Below are 24,987 nucleotides of genomic sequence, written 5' to 3' on the forward strand. Positions count from 1 at the left end.
TTAGGGGAGGAAAATATGGCACAAAATAGTACTGGGGCAAGATAAAGGAAAATCCCAAAGTACTTTATAAACAATTTGAAAAGTGGGTAATTAGGGCAAAAGTAGAGCCTATTATACTACAAATGGAGAAAACCTGAGCAGATTCTAGCACTCTGAAAGAAATGTTCACCTTTTCTTTGATATAATTGAATTGTTTATTGTCATGTGTACCAGGTTTTTGTGTGATATCCAGGCAAGTCAACCCATGCATACAGTGCCCTCCATGGTTTTTTTCTCTTTATTTGCCTTTGTGCTGCACAGTTTTACATTTATAATCAAACAATTCAAATGTAATTGAAGTGCATATTCCAGATTTAATTCAAGGTTATTTATATATATTTTGGTTTGACCATGTAGAAATTACAGCACTTTTTCTTTCTTTTTAAAATATTTTTTTATTGAATTTAACATATAAATCCTACATACATAGTCTTAATAAAATAGGCACTTTTTATACATAGTCCTCTCATTTCAGAGCACCATAATGTTTGGACATTTGACTTCACAGGTATTTGTAAGTACTCAGGTATGTTTAATTGCTTCATTGATGCTGGTATAAGGAGATGGGCTTGCTTCTAAGCTTTTGATCACCTTTGGAGTCTGTAGTACTCAATTTTCAACATGAGGAACAGGGTTATACCAATGAAAGTCAAAGAAGACATTATGAGGCTGAAAAGCAAGAATAAAACAGTAAGAACATCACCCAAACCTTAGGATTACCAAAATCTGTTTGCCACATAATTAAGAAAAAAAGAATGTACTGATGAGCCCAGTGATTGCAAAGGGACTGGTCGGCCAAGGAAGATCTCCACTGCTAATGACAAGAATTCTCATCATAATGAAGAAAAATCCCTAAATGTATGATTAACATATCAGAAATATTCTTCAGTAGGCAGGGGTGAATATGTCAATGACTACTATCCTCAGAGGACTTCATGAATAGAAATACAGAGACTACACTGCAAGATATAAACCATGAAAATAAACCATGTATGCTTTGGACTTTGGGCAGTTCTTTATGCCTCCTTACTTTGCTTTTGCCATCACTCTGACACCGTTTAATCTTGGTCTCACCTGTCCACAAGACCTTTTTCCAGAATTTTGCAAGCTCTTTTAAATACTTCTTGGCAAACTGTAATTTGGCCATCATTGGTTTTCATCTTGCTGTGTAGCCTCTGTATTTCTGATCATGAAGTCTTCTGAGGACAGTAATTATTGACATATTCACACCTGCCTCCTGAAGAATGTGTCTGATTTGTCGGGTGTCTGGTTGGGGATTTTTCTTTATTATGATGAGAATTCTTCTGTCCTCAACAGTGGCGGTCTTCTTTGCAAGACCAGTCTCTCTGTGATTACTGAGCTCACCAGTACACTCTTTCTTCATAATGATTTTGGAAATCCTATGTTTTGGGCAATGTCTCTTACTCTTTTTTTTCATCCTCATAATGGCTTCTTTGACTTTCACTGGCACAACTCTGGTCCTTGTGTTGAAAAATGGCAACTACAGACTCCAAAGGTGATCAAAAGCTAAGAAGCAATCTAGCTCTCTGTTTTGGGTAAACTTATACCTCTCATTTTGTTCGTTTTAGATTGGTCACAGTGTTTGAGCTACTGAAAGAAAATAGACACACACACACACACACACACACACACCGAGAGCAGTTTAGTTTATACAAGTCTTTATTACTAAATCTAACGCTGAATTCACACTACAATTATACTTATCAACGCCTGGACTGGTCCCAACTGCCGAAGCAAGGCAACGACTGCACACTTGTAGTAGGTTGTTGGGGCTTCTCCACCTCCCTCGACCGGGACGTTAGCTGGACTCGGAGAGTCTCAAACTTCAGCAGTGGGACCATGGCTTATATTACCCAAAAGTTGTTTACTTCAGATTTTATCTCTTTGAACAAATGATTTAATTATCTTCAAAGGTCTCGTCTCCTGACAGTCTGCGACCAACAAAAGACAACTGCATCTCTGGGCTTCATGGTGGAAGTTGGATAATGTCTACTGATTCATATGCATCCCTGGGCGCCATAGTGTAAATTAGATAATGTCTTCTGATTCAACTACATCTGGGCCCCATGGTGTAATTTAGATGTGTCTACTAATTCATATTCCTGGGCCTCATGGTGTCAATTAGATTATGTCTGCTGATGCTAAAAAACAAGCAGGTTCTCAGCCTTGCAGAAGCAAAGGATGCAAAAGTAAAACACACGGTTTAAATCTTCCATTACATTCCACTCCTGGGTCACAGGCTGTCAGACACAAGACTTAACAAGCATAAGAGTACAGAAGAAGCGAAAAAGAGAAACTAAAACTATAATAAGCACAAAAATAAGAAATAATGTGAGCAACCAATGGAGAATATTGTGGTCCAATCCCCCAAATGTACCATTTAACCACGAAAAAGGATTCCAATCAAAGCTCAAACTATCCTTGTGGGCCACAATACCCAGACACCGAAGCTCATGAACAGATTTTGAAACATGCTTAACAATATCAGATATATTAGTGGATACATCAGGCCGTGTCCCCCATGGGCAACTCCCTCGGTACGTCCTCGACATTACAAATCCAATTGCTGGCATCACAAGCCACGGTTAAGCCAGATCAACAGGAGCACAAGATGGAGGACTTGGAACAAAGAAGCCCGACATATGTCACTCACGATGGCGTAAGCATTCAGTATTTAAACAAACAAAACCATCCTGTCCCTCAACAGCTACCCACTGAGTGTTACCCTGGGCAGGTGTCACTATTTCCCCTTTTACAGGAGGGCCACAACCTGTTGGTGCCACCCATACCTTTTGTCCGGCATTCTCTGGCTCGGGAATGGGGGGGCAGTGACTGTTTTTCCTCTGGTCCTCCATCAGCCAGCTCCCCACCATGACTACCAGCCCCCCCACATCTCCATCGGGCACACAAAACTCAAAACGGTCAACCAGTTTACCTATCTCGGCTGCACCATTTCATCAGATGCAAGGATCAACAATGAGATAGACAACAGACTCGCCAAGGCAAATAGCACCTTTGGAAGACTACACAAAAGAGTCTGGAAAAACAACCAACTGAAAAACCTCACAAAGATAAGCATATACAGAGCCGTTGTCATACCCACACTCCTGTTCGGCTCCGAATCATGGGTCCTCTACCGGCATCACCTACGGCTCCTAGAACGCTTCCACCAGCGTGTTCTCCGCTCCATCCTCAACATTCATTGGAGCGCTTTCATCCCTAATGTCGAAGTACTTGAGATGGCAGAGGTCGACAGCATCGAGTCCACGCTGCTGAAGATCCAGCTGCGCTGGGTGGGTCACGTCTCCAGAATGGAGGGCCATCGCCTTCCCAAGATCGTGTTATATGGCGAGCTCTCCACTGGCCACCGTGACAGAGGTGCACCAAAGGAAAGGTACAAGGACTGCCTAAAGAAATCTCTTGGTGCCTGCCACATTGACCACTGCCAGTGGGCTGATATTGGCTCAAACCGTGCATCTTGGCGCCTCACAGTTTGGCGGGCAGCAACCTCCTTTGAAGAAGACCGCAGAGCCCACCTCACTGACAAAAGGCAAAGGAAGAAAAACCCAACACCCAACCCCAACCAACCAATTTTCCCCTGCAACCGCTGCAACCGTGTCTGCCTGTCCCGCATCGGACTTGTCAGCCACAAACGAGCCTGCAGCTGACGTGGACATTTACCCCCTCCATAAATCTTCGTCCGCGAAGCCAAGCCAAAGAGAAGAGGCTTTAGTTCAGAAGCGTGAAGAAGTCGATGGAAAGGTGTACCTCCCTTCAAAGGGCGATGATTTAAATTGTTGACTGCCTGCTGGAGCACATGGCACCACCCCTTCAGGGTCCCCAGTGGTGTTAACAAATGAATTTGTTCCTTCAGTAATCTGTTCATTCGTTCAACTAACCTGGTAGCCTGCGGGTAATAAGGAATATTGTGGACCCATAAGATACTGTTGTCAGTTGCCCAATCACATATTGCCTTCCCGGAGAAGTACGAGCCATTATCAGACTGAATTTCCTCTGGCACATCATAACGAGAAATTAAATGGTTTAGTCCTTGGATAGTGCTAGCTTGATCAGCCGTCTTGGTGGGAAAAGCTAAAACCAGGCCCGAAAAGGTGTCAACCATTACTAGGATGTAATATTTACCCATACAGTCTGGCATAGGGCCTGGTTTTAGTTTTTCCCACCAAGACGGCTGATCAAGCTAGCACTATCCAAGGACTAAACCATTTAATTTCTCGTTATGATGTGCCAGAGGAAATTCAGTCTGATAATGGCTCGCACTTCTCCGGGAAGGCAATATGTGATTGGGCAACTGACAACAGTATCTATGTAATCCATTTGCCAGACCGCAGCTGAGCGAGCACCCCGTCTTATTCGGCCATGCGGACTAGGAGGAACGGTGCGGGACTTCACAAGCTGGCATGCTGGGCATGTCCACACGACAATGTGGACATTGTTCTGATGGATGGGTAAGGCATGTGTACGGGCCCACATAGCTGATCCCTTCTCCCCCAAATGACCACTCTATTCGTGTGCCCATCGAGCCAGGTGGACGGTATCAGCATGGCTGATAGTGGCAAGCTGATCTGCTACTGCATTATGTTGTGCCATATTCGTCGTCGCATTGGTATGGGCGTCAACATGATATACGGTTATCTCACGATGATGGGAAGAATCCCACAACAGCTGCCACAACTGTTTGCCCCATACTGGGCGGTCATGTACCAGCCAGTCATTCTTTTGCCAATCAGGCATCCATACCACTAGTCCATTAGCCACAGCCCAGGAATCAGTAAACAAGCGAAGAGGGTGATCATGTGGGTCTAGTGGTAAAGTGACCACCTTCAACTCAGCATACTGACTGAGCCACCATCCCCTTCCTCCAATAAGTGAGTTCCTGACCTGGGATGGTAAGCCATCGCCTTCCACTTCTGCTTTCCACCGGCTGCTACCATCCTCTTGTTCTGCTTTCTGTACCATCTCTTCCGTGGCCCCTTGGATCATCACATCATCAATATAACGATGAATTGAGAGGGAAGGCGATACTGGCAAAATCTCCAAATCACGGGCAATTAGGCTGTGGCAAATAGTGGGAGAGAGTACATAGCCCTGAGGGAGGCGGGTGAAGGTATACTAATGCCCCTTCCAGGTAAAGGCGAACTGATCCTGTGAGACCTCAGCTATAAGAATACTGAGCCGGATGGCTCCTGGAGAATGACAGTTGATTATTGTTTCTTGAACAAACATGCCCCACCACTTGCTTCGGCAGTTCCAGACATTGTCACCCTTATTGAAAACATTGCTACTGGGAAATCAGGAACATGGTATGCTGTCATTGATCTCCAGTCCAGAGGTTGGGGTTACCAGGAATCACCGAGTGCTCCGCATCGGAGTCGACCAAGGCCTCTGCCATATCTCAATAGAGTAGATATGGGGACCCTGCCTGTACCCTCATGCTTTAGTAGGGTTCGGGGGCTTCCAGGCCCACATGCCACTATTATCCATAAGAGCCTTTTTAACCATTTGTTGTATCTCATCACGGATAACTGGAGCAAGAGAAGCTGGCTGGATAGGAGCAGCAGTGGGAGCAGAAGGCACAGTTGGGCCAGGAAGATTCAACAGCTGGGGATGATGTTCGCCTGCCTTTCTCTTATAAAGGGCATAAAGGATCGCAGTAGGTTTCCCATCAATATCACTTTTAGGTACGCCTAACTTTAACAAGGTTAGAAAAAGGTCCTTTCTTGTCGGTCCGTTATTAGCGGCAGCCCTTCTCTTTTCATCCTGCTTGTCAGATTTAACCTGGGTTGTACGTGAGTGGATTTTACTTCCCAACTCTAATTCTCGAAGCCCAGATAATGCGTGCACTGCCTCAGACACAGGGTGCCCAATTAGCGGACTAGTTACGGACAGAACCAGTCCCCGTACAGTGGGTTGGGTGGAACGAACCAATTGGATATGCATTCCTGCTGTAAATATCTCTTCATCAGGGCTCCGCCCATGTACCCACAGCCTCAAACACCCTGCATACAAGGCAGAAGCCAGAGCCTGCTGACGAATTACTGCTATACCCTCCTCTGGGGTGCCCCAATTGTTCTGCAAATGTAAATCCCAATCTACTGGTGGTGGGTATACTCGTAGCAGGGCATCCCCTAGTGTTGCAAGTAAGTAATCCATCTCTCCTCCTCTACTCCGCACCTCAGCAGTGACCTGGATATCAGTAGTCAGTTCCTAATCCCAACAATTTCTCAGGGGTTAAATATACATTACCCCCTCCTTGCTCCCAAACACGCAGGAGCCAGGCTGCCAGAGTTTCTCCCACCTTTTGCCTATATCGATCTCCAATGGCAACCAGCTCTTTTATAGAGAAGTCACGTATCATTGACTGCTCTCGACCTCTGCTCCCACTTTGGCCCACAGGGTTCTTTGTCCAGTGGACAGGACGAGGCCTAGGCCATCCCGTAGAGGGGTTAGGCCATAGAGTATAAGCAGGAGTTTGGGTATTTTCCCCTGGGTCCGCTTGGGAGATTGGGGTATCTATCCCTTCAATCTCTACCCTTACATCATCCCCCCTTCCGTCTGTTTGGGAAGTCTGCTGCCTTATGGGGCGGGCGTGAACAGCAGGTGGAGAGGGCAGTATGTTAGGCACATGCTGAGGAGTATCCGCAATATGACCAATATCTGGTCATCATTCCAGATATTCTCGTCCCATTCATCAATTACATCAGGATCGTCACCATTTCTTATCATGGCATGAATACGATGTGGATTGGGTTCTACTCCATGCCTTTCTTTATCTACACAGAGCTGCTGCCAGAGCTTAATATTACAGCAGATCGTTTGGACATGCTTATCTTCCCATTCTTTGGCTCGGTCCTGACTGGTGTGAACAATCTCGCTCATCATGGAACAGCGTTGTTGCATGGCTTCTAGCTCCTCCTCTAATTGCTCTCTCTTGTGCTGAGATTCTACTTCTCTTTGAACTAATTCTGCTTCACGCTGAACGGAGTGGTGTAAGGCTGTGGCCAGCAGCCAAAATCCGTCCATCAGTATCCCCTTTTTACCAGGAAATTTACTTTCTCGAAGGAGAGTGGCAACCTGCTCTCCCAGAGGTGCACTTGATGGGTCTAACTTCTCATCCCAACTAATAGGTGGTCCCAACAAAGATAGGGTATTGGCCAACATGCCAAACCCATCGTCTTTGGAAGTCCATCCCGGAATCAAGAACTGGTCAGGGCTCACCTCTTTCTTTCGGTGAGACATCTTGAGACCAACCCTGCTCGCAGCGCCAATTGTTTTGGGTAAACTTATACCTCTCATTTTGTTCATTTTAGATTGGTCACAGTGTTTGAGCTACCAAAAGAAAATAGACACACACACACACACTGAGAGCAGTTCAGTTTATACAAGTCTTTATTACTAAATCTAAAGCTGAATTCACACTACAATATGCAAGCCCTTCCCAATTATACTTATCAACGCCTGGACTGGTCCCAACTGCCGAAGCGAGGCAATAACTGCACACTTGTAGTAGGTTGTTGAGGCGTCGGTAGCAGCTTCTCCACCTCCCTCGACCGGGACATTAGCTGGACTCTTGAAGTTCTTCTTCTTGCTGAGAGATGTTGCCACCTCTTGGAGAGTCTCAAACTTCAGCAGTGGGACCATGGCTTATATTACCCAAAAGTTGTTTACTTCAGATCTTATCTCTTTGAATGATTTAATTATCTTTAAGATCTCCTGACAGTCTGCGAACAACAAAAGACAACTGCATCCTGGGCCTCATGGTGGAAGTTAGATAATGTCTTCTGATTCAATTCATATGCATCCCTGGGCCCTATAGTGTAAATTAGATTAATGTCTTCTGATTCAACTGCATCTGGGCCCCATGGTGGAATTTAGGTGTGTCTACTAATTCATATGTATTCCTGGGCCAATGAAGCAATTAAACATACCCGAATACCCTCAAACACCTGTGAGACCAAATATCTCAAATATTATAGTGCCCTGAAATGAGGGGACTATGTATAAAAAGTACTGTAATTTCTACATGGTCAAACCAAAATGTATACACATAACCTTGAATAAAATCTGGAATGTGTACTTTAAATTACATGTGAATTGTTTGATTATAGATTTAAAACTGTGTAGCACAGGGGCAAATAAAGGAAAAAAAGCGGCTTTGTCCCAAACATTATGGAGGGCACAATATGTACATCAGTTGTACAAAAATTAAAAAAAAGTGGAGGGTATAGTTTTACAAGAGAAGTTAAAATGTTGCCAGGGCTGCAATGAGATGGGGTGTGTAAGATCAAGATGTAATCTTTTACTAATGGAATTTCCTTTTGAGAGGTGGGGGAAGAAGAGTGTTAATGGGATGGGATAGGTCCTTAACATGTTTGTCTGCTTTCCTCAGGCAGTGGGAAATGTTGGCAAGTCCATGGAGTGGAGTCTGAGCAGCATTCACACTCTTTGGATTTTCTAGGAAACATTGGCAGAGCAGTTCCCATGGCAAGCTACTGTAGCCTTTTTCTACCTCTTACAAATTCCTTGTGGGTACAGTTCTTTGAGAGATGAGTAAACTTGACATGAAAATATGAAAGATGAGGAAACTAGTAGACACATGGAGTGATGGATTAAACCAGTATGAACAGGCTAAGCATGGAAATTAGGATGCAGGAAGCAGAGTCAGCCTATGTAAGATAAGAACCTTCTAGTCCTTTCGACAGGATCAGTGAGCCCACCGTATGAATAAGATAAGGAGAGGCAAGGAATAATAGAATGTAGGAAGTAGAAGTAGTCTGGGTGAGATAAGGGTCTCCTAGCCCTAGACAGAAGTGCCAAGTTCTACATATTTAATTAGTAAGCCTTACACGGATGTACCAAGTTATACATATTAAATTGTAAACCTTAGACAGGATTAGCGAACTCTGCATATGAAGAGACTGTAGCTCTGAGAGGCGGCAAGGTGTGAATGGGGACAAGGGCAGGGTTGTGAATAAGGACAAGGGCAGGGTTGTGAATAAGGACAATGAGGATAATAACATGAAGGGACACCGACAGGATACCCCCTGGTCCTCCAAGTCACAGAAACAGCACGTAGGCAGGTAGGATCGCCTAATGCCAAACCCATCCAGGAGGCAGAATGTAAGGGGGAGGGTATTACTATATTGAAATTCACTGTATCAAAGTTGGGTGAGCCCCAGTGTGTGTGTGTATTCCCAGGATAAGGGGAAGCACCCAACTTTGCATTGTTGTTATAATTAATGTTCTTTGTTCTCAATTTTTGTCTCAAGCAATTTCTGTTAAGGTACTTCTATTTCTAACAAATAGGGGATCATCCGGGATCCCACTCCCTCCACTGACAGAGTGCCCGACGATGAGAGTAGGTGCACCCCAGCTGATTCAGCTGGACTCACAGACGACGGGTGGCTGGTCAGTGGAAGAAGCGAGTGATATCTGAGAAGAGGCATTGAGAACAAACGACGGGAGAAAGTTAAGGAAGTGCGATAAGAGTAGCTACTGGATCTGGTAAGAGAAATTTTTATACCTGTCAGTATGGGAGGTATGGGCAGTAAGAAAGAGAATCCTAATGAAGGATTGGATGATCAGATAACCAAACAGAGTTCGTTAGGAGTAATGTTATCTGACTGGGGTTCGGGGAGAACCCGGGGAAAAGACAAACTTATCATGATTAAGTACTGTTGTCTGTAATGGGTTAAAAGCCCTATTAAAGGGAGCTCGGTATACTGGCCGAGGCTCGGATCCGAGGATGACTGGATGTGTCAGGAACTGAACATCCGGCTGTATAAGAATCAAAGGGATAACATTGAAAGCAGGGAATATGCCACCTGCTGGCTCAGGGGATCGGTTGACCAACTGGTCCTGAACGAACAGAGAAGTGAGGACAAGAGGGTTGAGGAACCCCTTGTACCTGAAACGCAAGGATGGGATGTGTTACATTCCCTTCCTCCACCCTATGCCCCTCCTTTACCAGCTCCTATCTCTCCCCACCTCCTGTGCTCTACCCTTCTGCACTTTCCCCTCCTCCCCCGCAACTAACGAAAGGCGAAGAGAATAGGGGTGGCATGTTAACCCGCTCGCAAAGTATTAGATTGCCTCCACGGTCGACGAGAGACAGAGGCAAGGTTAGTTTTGAGCAGAGTGAGAACCTACTGGAAGAAAGGACAGGATACTGTGAGTCAGTTTCTGAAGAGCAGGATTTCAGAAATAATAAGCTAGAAGTTAGCTGGATGAGACCCCTGCGGGAGGTTTCCGTGGGAGGGGGTCTCGGTTTTGTAAATGTGCCCTTGAACAGTACGGAGGTGCGTAATTTTAAGAGGGAAATGATTTCCCTGATAGAGGATCCCCAGGGATGCGCTGAACAATTGGATCAATTGTTGGGACCGAATATATATACATGGGATGAATTAACGGCTATATTTAGGACTCTGTTTACCCTGGATGAGCGTGGAATGATTTGCCAGGCAGGGATTAGAGTCTGGAATCGGGATCACCAAGGGGGACCAGATGCGGTACCTGGAGAAGCTAAATTCCCCTTGGCTAGACCTAAATGGGATAAAAATACCAATGATGGTCGGGTATTAATGGAAGAGTATAGGGTTAATCTGATTAAAGGAATCAGGGAATCTGTTCCGAAGGGACAGAACTTTAAAAAGGCATTCGAAGTTCCTCAGGGACCCGAGGAGACCCCCTCGGCATTTTTGAATAGATTGCGTACAGCTATACGGCAATATGGGGGTCTGGATATAGAATCCCCAGCAGGGGAACAATTAGTATTAACGAGTTTCGTTACAAATTCAGCCCCAGACATAAGGAGGAAATTACAGAAAACTGAGAATTGGCATGAGCAGGGAATAACCCAGCTTCTACAAATTGTGCAAAAAGCCTTTGTACAGAGATCTGAGGATAAGCAGAAGGGAAAGGCTAAGATTTTAATGCAGGCATTTAAGGGAGCTGTGGAGGGACAGCAAGGAAAAGGTAGGGACTTTGTGCCAGCTCCTGGGCATTGGGAGGAGAGCCAGGGGTGGGGAAATAGGGTCCAGAGTAGAGGAAGGAGTAGAGGAGGATTCCGGGGACGCCGACCATTCCCGGGACCCTGGGGAGACCCAACTAGGAATTGGGAAGTGGGAACAATGGTTTGCTACTATTGTAACAAGGAGGGACACTTCAAGAGAGAGTGCCCCATGCGAGCCAGGGAGACGCGATCGTATGCCCTGATGGAAACAGACTATGAATAGGGGAGTCACGGTTCTCAGTCAATACACACTGTGGGGTTGCACGGAGAACCACTGGTAAATTTAAGCATAGGACCCCACAGTGATAGGATGATATTCTTAGTAGATTCCGGGGCAGCCCGGTCTAGTATATTACACCCACCCAAGGGTGTGAGGATAGAAGGGACAGTAATGATTTCGGGGGTAGGGGGAAGAGATTTCCCGGTCCCTGTATTAAGAGATGTTAGGATACAGATGGGAGAAAAGGTTATAACGGAGGATCTCTTACTAGTTCCCCAAGCTGGAGTTTGTTTGTTTGCTGGGACGGGATTTACTAGATCAATTGGCTATCGGCACCAGACCACAAGAATCAGGTATTGGGGTTCAACTATATGTATTAAGTGAGGAAGATCGGGAACTCATAAATCTTGGAGTATGGGCAGGAAGAGGCAATACAGGAGTGTTAGATATCCCTCCCCTACGAGTTACCTTAAAAGATCCTGAGCAGATTATTAGGCGAAAGCAGTATCCCATTCCAATGGCTGGCCGAAAGGGGCTGCAGCCAGTAATTGACCAATTGGTGAAAGATGGCATTCTAGAACCTTGTATGTCACCTTTTAATACCCCAATCTTACCCGTCCAAAAACCAGACAGACTTGAGGGAACTAAACAAAATTATTCTCACCCGTCACCCTGTCGTACTTAATCCATACACAATAATGGGTAAAATCGATCCCCATAGTAAATGGTTTAGTGTGATTGATCTCAAGGATGCTTTCTGGACCTGCCCGTTAGCAACAGAGAGCAGAGATATGTTTGATTTTGAATGGGAGAATCCTTTTACGGGACGTAAAAATCAATACAGGTGGACTGTACTCCCTCAGGGCTTTACGGAATCACCAAACTTATTTGGCCAGGTCCTAGAACAAATATTAGAGGAGGCTCCTCGGAAAGAGAGTTGTCAGTTAATTCAATATGTAGATGATTTATTAATTACGGGAAGAACGTATGAATCAGCTAAACTATATACCATTGCACTTTTGAATTTTCTCGAAAAGAAGGGTCTCAGGGTGAGTGAATCCAAATTACAATTCGTACAATCAGAGGTGAAATACCTGGGTCATTTGGTAAGTCAGGGAACCAGAAAGATCAGTCCAGAAAGGATACAAGGTATTCTACAGATCCCACCTCCTAAGAATGCCCAAGAACTCAGGAAATTCCTTGGTCTAGTGGGATACTGTAGAATTTGGATAGAAAATTATTCTAATCTAGTTCGATTCCTTTACGATAAACTCGCGATTCTAGGGGGCGAAGCGCTTGTTTGGACGGAAGAAGAGATTAATAATTTTAACTTGGAGAAACAGCGCCTTATTAGTGCCCCAGTGTTGGCTTTACCCACCTTAATAAGTCTTTTGACCTTTATACTAATGCGAAAGGGGGTGTAGCAACCGGTGTTTTAACACAAGAAAGGGCAGGCTGCAGGCAGCCAGTTGTTTTTCTCTCAAAAGTTTTGGATCCTGTTTGTCGTGGTTGGCCAGAATGTGTTCAAGCTATCGCAGCCACTGCTATTTTAGTTGAAGAAGCGCAAAAAATTACATTTGGTGCCCCAATGATAGTGCACACTCCTCACACCATTCGCAATATTCTGTTACAGTGTGCTGGTAGGTGGCTTACAGATTCTAGAATTTTGAAATACGAAACGATCTTGATGGATAGGGATGATCTAACTCTGACTACAAGTAGAGAACATAATCCAGCAGCCTTTTTAGTCTCTCCAACCTCTCCCAACACAATCAATGAGTTAGAGCATATATGTTTGGAAGTGATAGATCTGCAGACTAAGATTAGAGAAGATTTGAGTGATGAGCCTTTACAGGAGGGAGAACGGTGGTTTATTGATGGCTCTTCCCGCTGTATTGATGGGACTCGCTATAGTGGATATAGTATAGTGGATGGGAATGAGGGGGTAGTTATTGAAGCCGGTCGCCTTCCCGGTCACTGGTCAGCCCAGTCTTGCGAATTATATGCCCTCTGTCAAGCTCTCCAAGGTCTGGAAAATAAGGTGGGCACAATCTACACAGATTCAAAATACGCTTTTGGGGTAGTTTCCCTTTGGGAAAATCTGGAAGGAACGGGGAATGATAACGGGAAAAGGACAGAAATTGATGCATGAGAACCTAATTGTCCAATCCTTGGAGGCTCTGACGTTACCTGAGGAAATAGCTGTGGTCCATGTACAGGGCCATCAAACTGGTGACAGCCCTGAAGCACAGGGCAACAGACAGGCAGATGCAGCTGCTAAACAGGTAGCGCTCACTGCGAAAGTGGACATGCAGCTGTTACTCCCCATCCCACAGGAGCTTAAAAAGACTCCCATCTTTTCACGAGAAGAGGAGGTTGATATGAGGGATCAGGGGATGCGTCAAACTAGTGATGGGTTGTGGTGGACAGCCGAAGGACGCCAAGTGCTGAACAAAGCATTGGCACGGCAAATGTTTGATCAGCTCCACCAACAAACACACTGGGGAGCCCAGGCACTTGTCGACACTTTTGTACGCTCCTTTCATTGTTCAGGCGTTTACCTATAGCCAAGCAGAGTACTCAGGGGTGCCCAATTTGTCAGAAAATTAATAAGAAAGTCATGCGCCAGGTAATGCCTGGCGGTCGCGATATCGCTGTACGCCCTTTCCAACGGATACAAGTGGATTTCACAGAGTTACCTAAGATAGGTGTTTACAAGTACCTGTTGGTGATGGTAGATCATTTCACGCGATGGGTTGAAGCTTTCCCGACCCCGAATGATCGTGCTAGCACCGTTATCAGAGTACTGCTGAATTCTGTGATTCCACGGTATGGGATGATCCAGACCACTGACTCGGATCGTGGTACACACTTTACTTCTCGGGTATTCCAGGGGGTTTGTAAAAGATTGGGCATTGACTGGCAGCTCCATACCCCATGGCACTCCCAGAGTTCGGGCCGGGTTGAGTGAATGAATCAGACTTTGAAATATCAGCTCACTCGACTTCATGAGGAAACTGGCCTCTCCTGGATTAAATGCTTACCTTTAGCTTTAATCAGGATTCGCACAGCTCCTCGTAAAGACCTTGCTGTCTCACCATATGAGATGATGTTTGGTCTTCCTTACATGGGATTCCACACTGATACTCCCATCCCTGAGGCTAATGACCAATATATCTCTAAATATTTACAGGAACTGTCTGCTTCGCTCCTTGATTTAAAACAGAAGGGTTTACTAGCTCAAACTCCCCCCCTGGAGTATCCAATTCATTCTATTAAACCTGGTGATTGGGTATTTGTTAAAGCTTGGCAAGATACACAACTAAAACCTGTCTGGGATGGCCCCTACTGTGAACTTTTGATTACAGACACCGCTGTACGGACGAAAGAAAAGGGTTGGAGCCACATCCAACGAATCAAATGAGCTGCTGAACCACAGACTACAGATCTTCAAAATCCACCCTTCACCTGGCGTGCAGTCCTTCATCCTGACTTGAAAGTTACACAATGCCGGGAAAAAGTCTTGTAATGTTGTTTTTATTATTTCTTTGGCTTGGCTTCGCGGACGAAGATTTATGGAGGGGGTAAAAGTCCACGTCAGCTGCAGGCTCGTTTGTGGCTGACAAGTCCGATGCGGGACAGGCAGACACGGTTGCAGCGGCTGCAGGGGAAAATTGGTTGGTTGGGGTTGGGTGTTGGGTTTTTCCTCCTTTGCCTTTTGTCAGTGAGATGGGCTCTGCGGTCTTCTTCAAAGGAGGTTGCTGCCCGCCAAACTGTGAGGCGCCAAGATGCACGGTTTGAGGCGATATCAGCCCACTGGCGGTGGTCAATGTGGCAGGCACCAAGAGATTTCTTTAGGCAATCCTTGTACCTTTTCTTTGGTGCACCTCTGTCACGGTGGCCAGTGGAGAGCTCGCCATATAACACGATCGTGGAGGGGGAGGACGTGGACCTGTCCTCGGGCCTGCGCAAAGGAGCTTTTAGGTGGAGTGCAGTGCGCGCAGTACTGGCCCCACCCTTTACACCCATGGTTCGTGTGCCGTGGCCAAGCAAGCTGGGTCGTGGCAGTGAGGTCCTTGGGTCGTAGGTTTTATATCGGAGTGGCCTTCTCCTATGCAGGTTTCTTACCCGGGCTGGAGGGGCCTGCCTCCCCTCCTAGGTCAGTCCATACTGCCCGGACCGGGGCCGGGGCCGCCGCAGCTCACCCTGTGCCTGGACTGGGGCCGCCGCCTCCCACTCTCTGCCCGGATCGGGGCCTCCGCCTGCCTCACTCGACTGAGGCTGGGGCCGCCGTCTCCCCCTTGTTCCTGCCCAGATCGGGGCCGCCGCTGCCTACCCTTCGCCCGGACCGGGGCCGGGGCCGCTGCTGCTCTCCCTGTGCCCGGACTGGGGCCGCCGCCTCCCACTCCCTGCCCGGACCGGGGCGTCTGCCTGCCTCACTCGACTGAGGCCGGGGCCGCCGTCTCCCCCTTGCTCCTGCCCGTATCGGGGCTGCCGCCGCCTACCCTTCGCCTGGGCCGGGGCCGCCGCCTCCCACTCCCTGCCCGGACCGGGGCCTCCGCCTGCCTCACTCGACCGAGGCCGGGGCTGCCGTCTTATTTATTTATTGTACTGTTTAATTGTTATCTCCCAAATTCTGAGACATCACTAAAATATTCAAAATGTATTAAGTCCTCCTGGAATAGGGGCAGCATAGATGGCCATTATTTTACTTTAGAATATAGACGGGACATAGATATAGGGTACGATCATAGTAAGGTAGGGGTTAATATAGATTTCAAATGTGGACCAGGGGAACAGAACACCTCTCAATATGATGATTTTAATGGTATTGTGGACTCTACAGATATTAACAAGATCAGTTTTAAGCGTTTAGCACAAAGCAGATGTGGGCATAAAGGCAGACAGGATAATTGACAGGATTGTACATGTGGCAGAGAGAGAGTTGATACATATGCTAGTGTTCGCAGACAGGCTACAACTCACAGATTAAGTGACAAGAAACCCCTCCCCAACCTGTGCTAATCTAAAGCATCCTTTGGGTTACACAGCCATTCCAAATGTTAAATACCACCACTGTAAGGGGAGTTCCAATGGTCAACGAAGTAAACAGCTCCAGAATACTAAAGCTGCTGGGCATTTAAATCGTTTGTTCACACTCCAGGCGGCTTTGGAGATCGTCGCCGAACGGACGGCGATGGCCCTTAATGTAGGGGCTGAAGAAAGACGGCAGCTACTAGCAACGATTCAACAAAACCGCCTGGCTCTCTATTGCTCGTTGGCTGCTGGAGGCAGCATCTGTGCGAGACTCAGTACTGACAATGCTTACAACAGTCAGGCGGTTAAAGACACTGCTTCAGGACTTCGACAAGAATCTGCCCATGCCCATGTTCAGACTTGGCAACCTTGGACTGATGTGAGATGGACTAGACTTTTTACTGAAAACGAGCCTGATACTCACAGCCCTTATAGCAGCAGGACTCACTATTCTGGTCATTGTGGTGCTCCCCTACCTAAATGCTTGTATTCATTTCATGATTTTGTGAAACCCTATTTCTATAATCTAAAGGATGTGTGTTTCCCAAATGGATGCTTATGACATTGCAATTCATTTATTGACCCGCTGGGAGAAAGACCAACTTTGCCAATAGCACAGTTAATTTGACAGATCAGTGACACTGATCTAAAAGAGAAGTGAGGATTGTGAGAGATGAGTAAACTTGACATGAAAATATGAAAGATGGGGAAACTAGTACAGACACATGGAGTGATGGATTAAACCTGTATGAACAGGCTAAGCATGGAAATTAGGATGCAGGAAGCAGAGTCAGCTTATGTAAGATAAGAACCTTCTAGTCCTTTCGACAGGATCAGTGAGCCCACCGTATGAATAAGATAAGGAGAGGCAAGGAATAATAGAATGTAGGAAGTAGAAGTAGTCTGGGTGAGATAAGGGTCTCCTAGCCCTAGACAGAAGTGCCAAGTTCTACATATTTAATTAGTAAGCCTTACACGGATGTACCAAGTTATACATATTAAATTAGTAAATCCTAGACAGGATTAGCAAACTCTGCATATGAAGAGACTGTAGCTCTGAGAGGCGGAAAGGTGTGAATGGGGACAAGGGCAGGGTTGTGAATAAGGACAATGAGGATAATAACATGAAGGGACACCGACAGGATACCCCTTGGTCCTCCAAGTCACAGAAACAGCACACCATGAGGCAGAATGTAAGGGGGAGGGTATTACTATACTGAAATTCACTGTATCAAAGTTGGGTGAGCCCCAGTGTGTGTGTGTATTCCCAGGGTAAGGAGAAGCACCCAACTTTGCATTGTTGTTATAATAAATGTTCTTTGTTCTCAATTTTTGTCTCGAGCAATTTCTGTTAAGGTACTTCTTTTTCTAACAGTTCCTATCATTCAAAAATATGCCACTTGTGAAACAAGAGCAGAAAATGTCTGTATATTCTGTTTGTTTTTAAAATTTGCAACATCTGAAAATTTTTGTTTCAAATCATTTTGTAAAGGTGTTTTAAAGATTCTGGCAAGCCACTATAAAATTGGAGCCTCAAGTACAGATTAATATATTACAGGCAAAATTAGTGTTAGTTGGTAAAATGACATCAGTATTTGGACTTTCTGTGTCTAAAGATATTTGTCCTTGATTAAAGTTTAAAGATTAGTTGAAAATCAACTTAATTTTATTGAAAAGACTTACAAACGTATACGTTCCTCTATAAGTGCAGTGTAATTTTCACAGCCTTCCTCGTCATCCCAATCACGCCACAGAAAGTCATAAAAGAATCTGAAAATGTTAGTAACAAAAATATAATTGAAATAAGGATCCACAGAAAGTGAAGTAATAACCAATGTATAACTTTTACTTATTCACCTAACATTTTCCAGAGCTTCAGAAATGGCACATACAGCAGAATCATGATTGTCTATTGGATAAACTTCCAACAATGGAACACAATGGTCTAACTCATCCAAAACCTCTTCAACAAGTTCTTTTGGAAGATTAGCAATATTGGAAGAATATGGTTCTGTAACTGATACCGTAGCTCGTAGATGAGAAGATTGGTTCTGCCATGGTGGCCTACATGTAACCTGAAAAGCATTACATAAGCATTAATGAGAATGAGTTTATTGTTATACATGTTGTATATACATATGCACCAAAATTCTTATTTGCTATGGGTACTTAATGGAAGAAAATTACAATTATTTATATTAAATTAAAATAGGCTATAAATAAATATTAATTAAAGATTAAATTGCCAAAAATAAATGTGAAAATCAGAAGGTGGTTGTGAGAGACTGAAGAGTGGTTATAGGACTGCTTCAAGTCATAAGATTGGGCGATGTTCAAGAACTCAGTTGAGGATCTGAATGATTAAACTAGGGCCATTTTACATTTTATTAAAACAGCTGTGGATGAATGTGTCCCCAACAAACCCTTCAGTGTTTTACCCAACCAGGAGCCCTAGACTTACTGAAAGCCAGATCACAGGCATTTATGTCTGGAGATCCAGAGAACAATAGAAGGAGCAGACACAACCTACAAAAAGCCATCTCCCAAGCAAGAATGGAAACAACGAAGGATAGGCAACAACTAAGAAAGGGCCTAAATTACGTAAACTGCTGCAAAACCAAATCTGGAGCAGTAGGAGAATGCAAAGCTTCACTCCCAGATCAACTCAATGCCTTCTATGCCCAACTTGACCACCAGAACAAGAAAGAACCACTATGCATCCCCCTGTCCACTGATGATCCTCCACTGTCAGTTTACGAAGATGATGTGCAGGCTGCCTTCAAGTGAATGAATCCAAGGAAAGCATCTGGTCCAGATGGAATACCTGGCTGAGTACTGAAAACTTTTGCTGACCAACTTGCCAATGTATTCACAGATATCTTCAACATCTCACTCTGGCAGGCATGGTGCCCACCTGTTTCAAACAGGCCTTTTCTTGAGCACTGGTACAATTAAGGCCTGTTTGAGTGTAGTAATCTATCTAATTAATTATCAACCAGTGACACTCACATCCACAGTGATGAAGTGTTTTGAGAAAGTGGGTAGAATAATATCAGCTCCTGTCTGAGCAGCAACATGGATCCATTCCAATTTACCAACCACAGCAACATATCTCTGGCAGATACCATCTCATCATCAGATTGCTAAACAACAAACTCAATCAAAGCCTCATTTAAGGATATTGTACTTTTTTTTTGTTTTACAGTTTGTATACATTTATTCTTTGTTTACATTTCTCTCTTGTAAACATAACTTTTCTTGAGTACAGTTTTTTTGCACTACCGATAAGTAGAAATTCGGCCTGGCTCACAGAAAAAAGAATCTCAGGGTAATATGTGATTTCATGTATGTCCTCTGAGAATCAATCTAAACTTTGAACTTCAATTTTCATTTAAATTAATTTAATTTAAAGTGTATGCTCAATATGTACCATGTACAAAAAGGTAAGGGGGAGAGGTGACTTCTCTGGTTTTGGCTAACCCGCTCTCCTTTCTCCCTCCCTTTCCTTCCCTTCTCCCTCCTTTCTTTCCCTTAGCTGTCCACCCCTTCCCTCTCTATTCACCAGGCCATTCCTCCTTCCCCACTTGCTGCTGTGCCCTTACTCCCTTCTCCACCTATTACCTCCTGCCTTTTGGACCATGCTCCTCTCCCAATCTTCCCCCCTTACCTTTTTGTTCAAATCCCTGCTGACAATTATCCATGTCTTAATGAAGGGCTCAAGCCTGAAATGTCAGATATGTATCTATCTTTGCTATATAAAGGCCACTATTTGACCTGTCGAGTTTTTTCAGCATTGTGTTTTTATTTCAACCACAGTTTCTACAGACGTCCGTGTTTTACACCTGAATTAAAAGACTGGGGAGAAGGAAAGAATGGGCAGAGGGAGGAGTACAGACCAACAGACAAAAGAATTTAATTGGATATGGATTGGAGGACAGAAGAGAGAAAAGGTGAGAGTTGATTGGGTAATGGGAGTATTTTTGGCCTATGAAAGCAGAATCACAGATAAGGTGACATAAGGAAAGATGAGGTTGGGGTAACATAATCTGGAGAAGTTGACATTAATGCTATCAAGTTGGAGATACCCAGATGGAATAGGAAGTGAGTCAGTGAGCTCATCAGGGGCGCATGAGGCAGCACCAAGCTAGTGGATCCATCACAAAACTTCAAAAACCCTCCATCACTGCAACAATTTCCATGAACATCCAATCACTATACACCTCCATCCCCCTAAGTCTTTCATTTCTTTCTCGATAACAGATCCAACCAGTTCCCCTCCACTACCACCCTCTGGCAGAACTTGTCCTCAGCCTCAATAACTTCTCCTTTAGCTCATCCCACTTTTTCAAAGTCAAAAGGGTAACTATGGCTATCCATTTGGGCCTGCCTTTTTGTTGGCTACATAGAGAAATCTATGCTATAAACCTAGAAAGGCAAGGCTCCTCAACTCTTTCTTTGCTACATCGACTACTTTTGTGCTGCCTCATACACCTGTGATGAGCTTGTTGACTTTATCCACTTTGCTGCTAACTTCCACCCCAGCCTCAAATTCAATTGGTTTATCTTTTGAAACTCCCTCTATTTCTTAATCTGTCTCCATCTTGGGAGACAAACCCTCAAGAGACATCTTCTATAAACCCACAGCTACCTCAACTCTATTGGACCTCTTCACACCTGTCCCCTGCAAGGATTCCATTCCTTTCTCTCAATTCTTCTGATTCCAGCATTTCTGCTCCCTGGTCAAGGTTTTCCCTGCTCCCATTCTTCCAATCAATCCTCACCTTTCCTCTTTCCTGTTTCCTATCCATATCCAATCAACACTTTTGTCTGTAGCTTTGTACTCCTCTCCCCTGCCCATTCCTCCCTCTCCCCAACCTTTCGGCTCAGGCTCAAAACATTGGTTATATATCTTTACCTCATATGGATGCTGCAAGACCTGATGAGTTCCTCCAGCATTTCTGTGTTTTTAATATTTGTATCATCATTCAACGTGGATGAGGTACTGGAAGACTAGAGGGTAGAGAATGTTGTGTCTTTATTTAAGAAAGTCTGCAAGAATAAAGCATGGAACTATTGGTCACTGAGCTTATCATCAGTCTTGGGTTGTCTTGGGTAAACTTATACCTCTCATTTTGTTCATTTTAGATTGGTCACAGTGTTTGAGCTACCGAAAGAAAATAGACACACACACCGAGAGCAGTCCAGTTTATACAAATGTTTATTACTAATTCAAAAGCTGATTTCACACTACAATATGCAAGCCCTTCCTAACTATACTTATCAATGCTTGGACTGGTCCCAAATGCCGAAGCGAGGCAACGACTGCACACTTGTAGTAGGTTGTCAGGACGCTGGTAGCAACTTCTCCACCTCCCCCGACCGGGACGTTGCTCGGACCCTGGCTGTTCTTCCTTCTTGACAAGGGGTGTTCCCACCCCTCGGAGAGTCTAAACTTCAGCAGCAGGACCACAGGCTTATATACCCCAAAAACAATTAATCATGCGCCTACTCCTTCTAATATTTGTCAGTCAAAATCAAAACTGAACATTACATTCTACAATTTAGAAGATTAATTATTATGGAACCAGGATGTTATAATTTCCTGGTTTATCTCGTAGATACAAAGACTTATTAAAACTTCTCGAGCAAGACAGGTTGTGACCAATTCGTCAATTTCAGAGTGTTGCATTTGACAACTGCTTTCCCTGGGCCTCACAGTGGAATTCCATTTCAAAGTGTATCTTCAGATAAGTCCCCATGGCTGAGTTTAATTACATCTGCTAGTTCTGAAAGTAAGGTGACCTGCGTGTGGACCCAGTGTCGTCAGTTCCACATAAGCAAAAAGCATCTGGGTACATGGTTTTAATCCTCCATTACATTCCACCCCTTGGTCACAATCTGTCATTTGCGAGGCCTAACCAGTATTTGAGTACAGAGGGAGCGAAAAAAGAGAAATCAAAACAACAATTACAAAGATAAGCAATGACGCGAGCAACCAACGGAGGATAGTGTGGTCCACTCCCCCAAATGTAGCAGTTAGCCATGAGAAAGGATTCCAACCAAGGCTCAAATTATCCTTGTTGGCCACAATACCCAGATACTGGAGCTCACGAACAGATTTTGAAACATGCTGAACAATAACATATTTATATAAGCTGCACTTGAGGCTGGTGACCGAGGACTTCCTTGGTGTAATGCATTGGACTGTGTTTCCCACGGGGAACTCCCTTGGAACGTCCTCGACATTACAAATCCAATTGCTGGCATCAAAGCAGCTGTTAAGCCAGATCACCAGGAGTGTAAAATGGAGAACCTGGAACAAAGAAGCCTGACACATGTCACTCACAATACCATAAGCGTTCAGTGTTTAAACAGACTAAATCATCCTGTCCCTCAATAGCTACCCACCGAGTGTTACCCTGGGCAGGTGTCACTATTTTCCCTTTTACAGGAGGGCCACTACCTGGTGGTGCCCCCCATACCTTTTGTCCAACATTCTCTAGTTCAGGGATGGGGGGCACCACCAGGTAGTGGCCCTCCTGTAAAAGGGGAAATAGTGACACCTGCCCAGGGTAACACTCGGTGGGTAGCTATTGAGGGACAGGATGATTTAGTCTGTTTAAACACTGAACGCTTATGGTATCGTGAGTGACATGAGCTTATCATCAGTCTTGGGTAAGTTACTAAAGGGAGGTCTAAGAGACAGAATCTACATGCACTTTGAAAGTCAAGGACTAATTAATGAGAAATTGCATGGTTTTGCATGTGAAAATAATGTCTCAGAATTTGATTGAGTTTTTTGGAAGAGATGTCCAAGAAGATTGATGAGAGTATGGCAGCTGATGTTATCTACATGAACTTTACCAAGACCTTTGACAAGGTCCCACATGGTAGGCTAGAAGGACATATTGCATGGGATCTAGGGTGAGTAGGCTAATTTGATATTGAATTGGTTTGATGATCAGAGTCATTTTATTTTAGTGTAATTTTGTTATTCACATTAGATGCCAGTGACCACTGGTGTGCTGCAAGGATTGGAACTGGATCCACTGTTCTTTGTCACGGATCACAATGCAATCGTATTGTGTATGACACCAAAATTGCTGGTATGGGGTACACTGAAAAAGATTACCCCAAATTACAAAATAACCTATATCAATGGGAAAAGAATGGGAGATGGAACTTAACTTGGACAAGTATGAGATATTGCAGTTTGGTTGGTTAAACCAGGGCAGAACATCAATAATAAATGGGAGGGACCTAGGGATAGAAGAAAAATGTTCCATGAAAGTTGTATTACAAATAGACAGGGTAGTCAGGGTAGAAGGTGGCTGGCATACTTGCCTTTAGGGCATTAATTACAGGAGCTGAGTCATCACATTACAACTTTACAAATTGTTAGTAAGACCACGTATGGAGTAATATGTGCAATTTTGGTCACTCAGCCACAGTAATTAATCTGGAAAGGCTGCAGGAAAGATTCACAAGAATTTTACTGGGACTGATGACTGATGGCCTTAAGTGGCAAGGAGAGACAAGATAACCGTGGGACTTTCTCCTTGAGGCAAAGGAGGCTTATGGGAGGGGATTACTAAGCTAGGGCTGAACTCTCCCAAGCAATCTGGAAGGCAAAGTGAGGATATGCACAGAAGATCCACAGATAGCTGTGTGACACCGGCGACACGAGGTGCATGTGGTAAGGGATCAAGACCAATGTTCCCTCTAATTATTAGTAGTCAGTGTGCGCAAAAATCTTATGTTGTGCAAATTTTTTTCCTGTGACAAAAGTATGTATGTGCACTCTGAATGCTTGTGCAAATGTAAACTTGAAATTGTTTCAAGATAATGACATAAATTAGTGATGTGCAAATGTGGTATTTGAAAAAAAAAACAACTAACTAGTTAATAGAAACAGTTAGCTAAGAGATTATTTTCAATAAGTATTGTTATGAGCCCAGAGGACCCCAAAACCCAGCAGCAATAGATATTCACAAAGACAAGTGGCTTTCAAAACAAAAGTTATTTTTAATTAACTTCAAACATGAAAATATAATCAAACATTAACTTAATTCTATACTTAACTAACCCAAATTAACCCCCTTCTAATTCTAAGTGTACGTGTATGCAATGTGTGTGTAAATTCAAGAAAAGTTATTTGGTTCACAGCTCAATCTCATTTCTCCTTCTTCCAAGTTCTCTGGTTGCAGGTACTCACCATACTGTGCACAGAATTTAACATGTATAAAGTTCACCAGGCTTGGTGCTTGAAAGGTAAATGTTTGCTGCTCAGGAAGGTCCTTATAGGGTTTACAGAGAGAGATATTTGTTGCTCCAGGATTTCTACAATTGAGGTACCACCACTAGTCACCTCAGGGTCTCGCTGATGAAACTTGCCCCATCAGGGTCTTCTAGATGGTAACTTTCTTCAAGCTACCACAGAGTTCAATTCCTTCCTCTATTTCAAGAGAAACATCACACAGATGTTTCCAGCCATCTACTGCTCTGAAACTTGCTTTCATCAGTTTCAAACAGTTTTCCCTGGATTGCACTTTTCAGTTACTTGTCAGAGTCCCACACACTGACTGACTGAGCCGTTAACTCAACTCTCTCTTCCAACTGAAACTCCAAAGAGAGCATG

General features: G+C 44.4%; 1 protein-coding gene across 1 annotated transcript in view; it reads right to left on the reverse strand.

Annotated features, from left to right (window-relative positions):
• The window catches only part of LOC138763665 (testicular spindle-associated protein SHCBP1L-like), an 82,079-nt gene that overhangs the window by 31,472 nt on the left and 25,620 nt on the right, over positions 1-24,987 (reverse strand). Inside the window, exons 3-4 of the mRNA XM_069938201.1 lie at positions 18,207-18,424; positions 18,033-18,119 (exon numbers count right to left, since the gene is read on the reverse strand). Coding sequence (XP_069794302.1) covers positions 18,033-18,119; positions 18,207-18,424 — 305 coding nt within the window. The remainder of the gene's footprint in view (positions 1-18,032; positions 18,120-18,206; positions 18,425-24,987) is intronic.

The sequence above is a fragment of the Narcine bancroftii genome, chromosome 5 (assembly GCF_036971445.1).
Source record: "Narcine bancroftii isolate sNarBan1 chromosome 5, sNarBan1.hap1, whole genome shotgun sequence".
Lineage (NCBI taxonomy): Eukaryota > Metazoa > Chordata > Chondrichthyes > Torpediniformes > Narcinidae > Narcine > Narcine bancroftii.